Source organism: Solanum verrucosum, unplaced genomic scaffold (assembly GCF_900185275.1).
Source record: "Solanum verrucosum unplaced genomic scaffold, falcon-dt-bn FXZP01000032.1, whole genome shotgun sequence".
Classification (NCBI taxonomy): domain Eukaryota; kingdom Viridiplantae; phylum Streptophyta; class Magnoliopsida; order Solanales; family Solanaceae; genus Solanum; species Solanum verrucosum.
In genome coordinates, this window is record NW_026020569.1 from 1,668,961 (window position 1) to 1,676,462 (window position 7,502).

General features: G+C 32.3%; 1 protein-coding gene across 2 annotated transcripts; it reads right to left on the reverse strand.

Moving 5' to 3' along the window:
- Window positions 1-131: 131 nt before the first annotated feature.
- On the reverse strand, window positions 132-5,763 carry LOC125810665 (uncharacterized). Of its 2 annotated transcripts, XM_049490133.1 has the most exons (11): window positions 5,732-5,763; window positions 4,799-4,840; window positions 4,181-4,523; window positions 3,793-3,876; window positions 3,302-3,382; window positions 2,919-3,054; window positions 2,676-2,838; window positions 2,466-2,594; window positions 977-1,171; window positions 716-838; window positions 132-586 (listed from the first exon to the last, which is right to left on the reverse strand). In XM_049490133.1, exons 3-11 carry the CDS (start codon window positions 4,431-4,433, stop codon window positions 461-463), a joined length of 1,290 nt encoding a protein of 429 aa, XP_049346090.1. In that variant the 5' UTR covers window positions 4,434-4,523; window positions 4,799-4,840; window positions 5,732-5,763; the 3' UTR covers window positions 132-460. The 2 variants fall into 2 exon arrangements, with proteins under 2 accessions (XP_049346090.1, XP_049346091.1); XM_049490134.1 differs by lacking the exon at window positions 5,732-5,763 and having other exon boundaries at window positions 4,807-4,826.
- Between the last annotated feature and the right edge of the window lie 1,739 nt (window positions 5,764-7,502).

Sequence of the window (7,502 nt, forward strand, 5' to 3'; positions counted from 1 at the left end):
ATGCTTTAATATAATCTTTTCACATGGTACAAACAATCTCTTCACGCCAGACAGTTATTTTTCTTGCAAGTAGACTTGAATTCAAAAAGATGTAACGAATTGTCAAGTCTCTTGATATGCACCCAAGCAAATATACTTGAATTTAAAAACACTCAATTGCCTTGTCAAAATATATACAATATCTTAAAGTAAATGATAAGTGATAGTGGTTTTTTTTTTATTACTAAACTTAAACTATGTTAAGGGTGTGATTAGTTAAAAAATGGTGAACCTTACACAAAGTAACAGTATCAACATGATCACCTTTTTTTAATTTCATCTTTCAGAATACAATTTCTTATTATACAATTTTTTTTGTTTTTTTTTTGCTTGTATAGAAAGTTGGAATGGCTTGATCATCAAGGGACCATTTGAAAACTCCCCCATGCAACATGCTAATGTATCACTGATTTTGTATAAATTAGTATGAACATTCATCTTCCTCAATGCTCATAAGAGTTGGAATTTGTCCATTGTCAACAAAATCAATCTTGTTCATTCTCACACAAGCAAGCACTTGCTCGGGTAGCTCCTCCGGCTTTTGTGCCTGCAGGAATTAGAGTTATTTTTACGTTATCAGTATATATAACTTACATTTGTGCACATCATTTATAAATCCAAAGCATCAGCTCATTTTTCTAATTCTCAAGAAGGGAAAAGTATAATAACAAGAAACCTGAATTGTTAAACCAAGATCCAATATGCCATGCTGTAAACGATCTCTGAATGCATCAAGTCCCCTTCTTGCTATGTAGCTGAAGCAATGAATGTCAAGATCAATCTCAAAGTAATTTGAGCCCTGTAAGTAACAGAGAATGGGTAAATAGAATTCGTTTTGATGTTCAAGAACAGCGAACACATTGCCAAACTGGCTATTATAACCAATGCCATAGAGCAGTAAGTAGAAGATCATCACTGAATATATATATATATACACCTCATAAAAGCTGTGTTGAGGGCGGGAAAGCACAGGTTTCTCGTTGTAACTATTCAAAAGCTTCCTTTCAGTTGAACTGGAAACAAGATCTTCTGGATTAACTGCCCCAACCATTATTTTCAACCTCTCTCTGAAAGGAACTATTGAATCTTTTGCAAATCCTTTAACCTTCTCCATATCATCATCAATAAGTTTCTGTCACATAAGCCAACAGAAAGAAAATCAAATTGGGAAACAAGTTCCAGTGATTTCTCCCTATCCGCCATAACCATTTCTACTAAAAAGTAAACGACGACTTAGAGGATCACCACATTTTCATAAGGAAAAAAAAAGAAGCCATGTCAGCAAAAGTTTGATATAAGGAAATCCCAAGACTAATGTTTTGCATGTGGAAGTAACCCCTGCCCCAGGAGCAGGGGAAAAAACTATGGAGACATGGACGTGAACTGAAAAATCATCCCAACGTACGTGAGTGTTGTCATCTCGATCAAGCAAGACTTAGATTTCCAGCTATGTCAAGAAAGGGGAAAATACACTATAAGGCGCTTATCCTATCAATGCCAGACTAGATGGAAACACTTTCATTGTGAAAATATGTTTAGCTCTCTTGTCTAACAAATCAAATGCCAGATAAAGAACACCCCAAATCGAAAAACTTGTTGAATTTTCAGGGATAAGGAGAATAAGAGAATATGTATAAGTTCTTATAATTAAGTTATAAATTTAGTGGTGGCAAATGGGCGGGTTGGGTCAAATTTGGGCCGGTTGAAAATGGATAATAATTCAACCCGTCCATATTTGATATGGGTAAAAATGAATTGGGTAATAAATGGATTGGATAAAATACTAGTTTACCTATATTTTCATGGTAAATAGTACTCTACTTAAGAATTCAACATGGAGAAAATATTTTAGTCTTTTTTTAGATGAAAAATGTTGAAAATGCTTAATTTAGTTTTATTGTATCATAAAAGTAAAAAAAAAAAAAAATCCTATAACTTTTCAATATAAATTAAATTTATTTAATAATAAGGGGAAAATATTTTTAATTTCAAAGTAAATGAATATTTGCATTTTAGGACTAAAACATGCTTAATGCACTTTAAGCAATGTCAATACTCACATGATTTGCTTATTTTACACTATTATTTATTATTCAATATAAAATTAAACAAATAAAAAAATAATTAACAAAAGAAATGTACATTTAAAATATATATTTTTGGAGGGCCAAAGACTTCACATTTTCAATTATAGAGAAAAATAATTAGTTCTATAGAAGAACATAAAAAGGAAGAGAAGTTACAACATTTTTAGTGAATCCATATTTTTATGGGTTGAATATGAGTATCTACCCATATAAAAAGTCACTCACACAACCCATTAAAATATGAGCGGATTACCAAAATATGAGCTCATTTTACTGGCACTAATTATAATTAAGTATGATATAGATAAACTATTATTGAAAAAGTCCGACACAACCTACCTTGATGCTTTCCAGGAACTGAGGAGAGACGTCTTTCTCTGTAGTTTCAGAAAGCTTAAAATATACTACAAGGCTCAAGCTTTCCCCATCAGCATCACCAATAAACATTTGAGCAGGATAAGTAGGTAACTGTAGAGAAGAGCAACTTTATTTCATTAGTATAGAAAACTAAAATATCTTTTATTTCCTTTGTTGGGGAGTCAGTCATACCTGAATGTTGACAATTAGTAGAGGAGGTAATTTTCCATCTCCTTTTACAGAAGGAAGTTCAACATGTTGAGCAATGTGATGGATCTTTCTTGGGCACAAAAATAAATCGACTCCAATAGGAGTATAAGGAGACACATTTGGAGCAGGTGATTTTTTCTTATCTCTGCAATGCAAAGAAACAAATGGATAAATTAAATTGTGAAAGATACACAAGACCGATTAATTCACAAGTTAAGAGCATACATGAAAAAACTACTGCTACGTAGCTTAAAGGTCGAGGGCTCAATCTCAGACCAACTTCCTACTGTTGGCTTTTCTTCTGTACAATGAGGAACAATGAGCCCAGCCCTAGGACGCAAAAGATACTTTCTTGGTGCACCTACAGGAGTACCATTATGGTTAGTGTATTGTAATGCTACCTTTGCATTAGTTTTTGCACATTTCTTAACATTACATGAGAAGAAGGAAATGAGACAGGATTGTCAGTCTGTCACGTCATGTGTCAGTAAGATAATATTGTTCTTAGTTTACAAAATGACCAGGAGGTTATGACGCAAATTCCTCTCAAATGGGACTCAATTTATACTGAAGAGTAATGACTAAATGGAAAGTCACAAGGTACTTACGAAATCCACTTTTTTCTTCTTCAACAGATGTTCTCAGAGAAAGCCTTATAATTGTTGATTTCCTTACTTGAGAAACTCGACCTGAATTTGATGCATTAATTAATGATCTTGTCACTGAAACTCATGGAAGTAACTAGCTGTCGTAGAGAAGACTATGATATGTAATAGAGAGAGTGAACACATAACTACATAAGGTTGCAAAGGATATAGATTAAATTAAATACCTATAAGAACCTTGGAGATCTAGCTAAGGTTCACAAAGCAAAAAGTATTCCAAGAATATTAATCATTCAGAAATTTCCCCAAAAGATAAGATGAAAAACCCCGTCCCATAAATAACAAATAGCTAAATGAGAGGGACAAAAACTAGCTAATGATCACATTATCTATTAATAATCAAGCACTGTATAAAGAAGAAGATGTGTTCTTAGTCCAAACACTGAACAAGTCATTCTCTATAAGTATAAAAATAAAGAAACCAAAGTAGTTACCTCCATGAACACTACTGAATTCATCATCTGAGTCAGACTCAAAAATGCTGACTGTGTCAAACCATGCATCCTCCTGGCAAAGAACTGCAAAGCAGGTAAACCGCTCATTATTGCAAGTCGTAGTCAAATAATTCTGATTTGTCAGTTGCTCAAACCAACTAAACTCCTTTCGAAATGCTTTGAAGAAAAATGAACAATCACATGGTCCTTCTTGTCAACAGAAGATCACCACAATATAGGCAATACAGCCATCGATCAATGAACTATATTTAAGGCCATCAACAAAATAAAAGCTAGCAGTTAATATGGTTTAATTTGATAGATTTGTCATCAATCATAAGTATATGCAATGGATAAGGTTCAAATAAGAAACAGAAAGATCACATACCATTTGCATCTATTTGACTATGGTGCCACTGCATCTGAGTTACATGGACTTTAGAATTGGAGCACTCAGATCTTCTACAGGTTGTGGTTTTGTGAACAAACTCACTAACAGCAATATCTGTAACCAGTGATCCTGCATCACTGTTTATTTTCGAAGCAGATTTTGAGTTCTTTCCATGGTACTTTCTAGGGCGACCAGGAAATTTCTTCCTCATTTTGATAGGAATTGCTGGAGTTGATACACAAGCACCCATTCCTCTGACTCAAGTGACAAATTTCTCTGCCAATCAATACTATCCCATACGAGACGCCACTTCCAGGTGGAACACAAGAAATAAGGATACCTGGCACATGCATAAGAGAAAAAAATTGAAATGATTGGTTATAGTACTGGTACACTAACAACAACGACAACAACTACGACCTCAATCTCACACAACTTGCGGCAGTTATATATGAAGCCTCAATCACCGTGTTGCTAATAGTACTCATAACCCCAATTTCGGTAAGTGAAAATAATTATCGGTCATAGGTAGAAAAAGGTATGCGCATGAACTAACAGCAAGATATGTAAAATGACTAGTTTAAGAAGAGTGAGCTGAAGAAGTTTAAGTCTTACTCTCAGAACTCAGTAAAAGTTCCAAAATTAAGCATCACCTGTCTGCATAGAAGCATTTAATTACTCAACATTAGATTAGTCTTTATTTGGCAGTTCACAAATCTATTGAATACCTGAAATAGACAACTTCTTGCACTGAATCCCAAAAGACAACTATATAAATTCTACAAGCTGCACTTCAGTTGTTTCATGTGATTTGCAGATGGAAAAGAAGAAAAAGAAAAAGAGAAGGGAGACATTAACTGAAAGGTGAAGACGTTTGCTAGCTGACTAGAATTATGCAGATATTAATAATGCATATTATTCCATAACTTACATTCTAATTAGTTATTAAACATTATATAACATTATAACTTATGCAGAAACTAATACATGAATAATTTATCTCTTTAGTAGCTACCAAACGAACCCCAAATACTCCGATGACAAGATAAGCTGTTTTTCATCCACTTTTTTTTTTAAAAAAAAAAAAATCAATTTTGTAAGCTGCCTTGCCTTTTTCAAAAGGATATGGAATGAACATGATGAGTTTGTTTTCACTTTACGAGACTGAATCAAATTTTAAAATGTCAGATCAGCTATAATTGAAAAAAAACAAAATGGGTCACATCATAATAAGCAGAGGACAAAATCCATAAAGGTAATGGATAAAACGCACCCAAACAGACAAATAAACAAAAACAATATTGTTCTTAATAGCAGGAAAAAAGAAGTATTTCCGTAGAAATTCAGATGAATGAAAGTAAAAAAGGAAAATCCCAAAATAAGAACCAATTATGAAAACGAAGAACCATAATGACAACAATTTATGAATCAGTAGCCTTAAAAACAATAATTAAGCAAAAATTCGAAATAATACTCTCCCATTTGAAATCATGAGATGCGATTCAACCACAATGTCAACAAATAAGAAGAAAAAAAAAAGGGGCATACCTGGTGGATAGTGAAGGAAGAACGAAGACGGCGTCTTCGGCTCTTTCTGTTGAAAATGAAGAAGAAGAAAAAAACAAAAATGAAGGAATACAGAGAATAGGAGGAGGAAGTGTGGGCTCCGACGTCGGATCCAAACACACTTCCGAACCTGCTCTGTTTACCAACTGATCTTATTATTTATTTATATATATATATACACAACTATTTTGTTTTGTTTTTTGTTTTTTGTTTTTTGTTTTTTGTTTTTTTCCTGGATATATATGGATAGATATATGGGTGTTAAGATTTGATAAAGTGATTATAAATATATAGATAGAGAAACTTTTACAGAGGAATGAGAAAAACCAGGAGGACGACAAGGAAGACAGAGGAGGAGGGACATAAACGTCCTTTCACATTTCTGTTTGTTTATTTAGTTACTGGCACCACTCTTCCCATTAATTCATGTATTATTATTATTTCGTTTTATATTACAGTATGTTAAAAAAAAATTAAATTATACCAAAATTAGCGATTCAAAATATAATTTAGACACTGAATTAAATAATTTACATGATTAATTTATCTAATATCAAATACAGAATGGGTCCTTACTATTGTGAGCTGAAATATGACATTTTGTTGTATTTGTAGAAACTTGTCTGAATTTAAAGAATTTTATACTAGTAGTAAATTAGGTGGCTTAGTAACCTTCATGTATCAAGTGTATTGTCGTAATCTCTAATTTTTTCATAAATGTTGTGATATATTTTACTTTAAATTGAGGATCTATCAAAAATAATTTTTTTTATTATATTTGTATGGAGGGTAAGACTGCGACACATTATCCTCTTTTAACCTCATTTATGAAATTTCACGTTATTGTTGTTGTTATAATGTCATAATCTAACATATTGAGTAAGGCTTCATTGTATTGTCCGTCCACTTCATTAAATTTCACTGTCATTAGTTGGTAATCTTTAGCTTACTTTATTAAGTTTCCACCCAAAAATCAGTTTGGTAATTGGTAATTACAACTGAATTAATTTCATCACTGATCAAAGAGGAGAAAAATAAAAAACATGCATGTGCTTCAAATCATACATGTTATCTCGAATATTCCGCAAAAGTTATGGAATATTCATAGAGATCAAATCTAAATCATTCTAGTTCGAGTACGCCACTAATGGCCCTCAAATCATGAATAAATCTTAGAAGAGTAGAATCAAAGGAAGAACGGAATTGTACATGCATATTTATCAATAAAGTTATGTTTCTTCAAAAAAAAAAAATCATACATATTTTTAACAAGTTTTTCCTTTCGTATGATAAGTATTAATGACTCCAATTCTAACAATTAAGTAGATCTAGGAGCCTAATTGTAGATAATTAGGTTGAAACCATTCATGATGATATAGTTTTTCAACTATATTTATGATTGATAATTAAAATAAAGTATTTATGACAAAAATAAAATTAGATAGAGTCCATTCATTTCACGTTACGTTAGAGCTCTTTTAATAACAAAGATAAATACTTGGTATGCAACGAACTGCATCCCCACTTGGAACTATGTATATACGTATATATTTTGGTATTTAATTGGAGTGAAGAAGTCTTTCGTAGCATATTATAAAAATGGAAGAGAATATTTGGGAATTATCGTAGGGAAAACAGATGCATGTGATGGATAAATAATGCAATGTTCTCCAGGCTCATAATTATATCAATGGATATAATTAATAAAGTTGTATTTTTAATACGATTCCATGTCTTGTGGCATTGCCTGTTT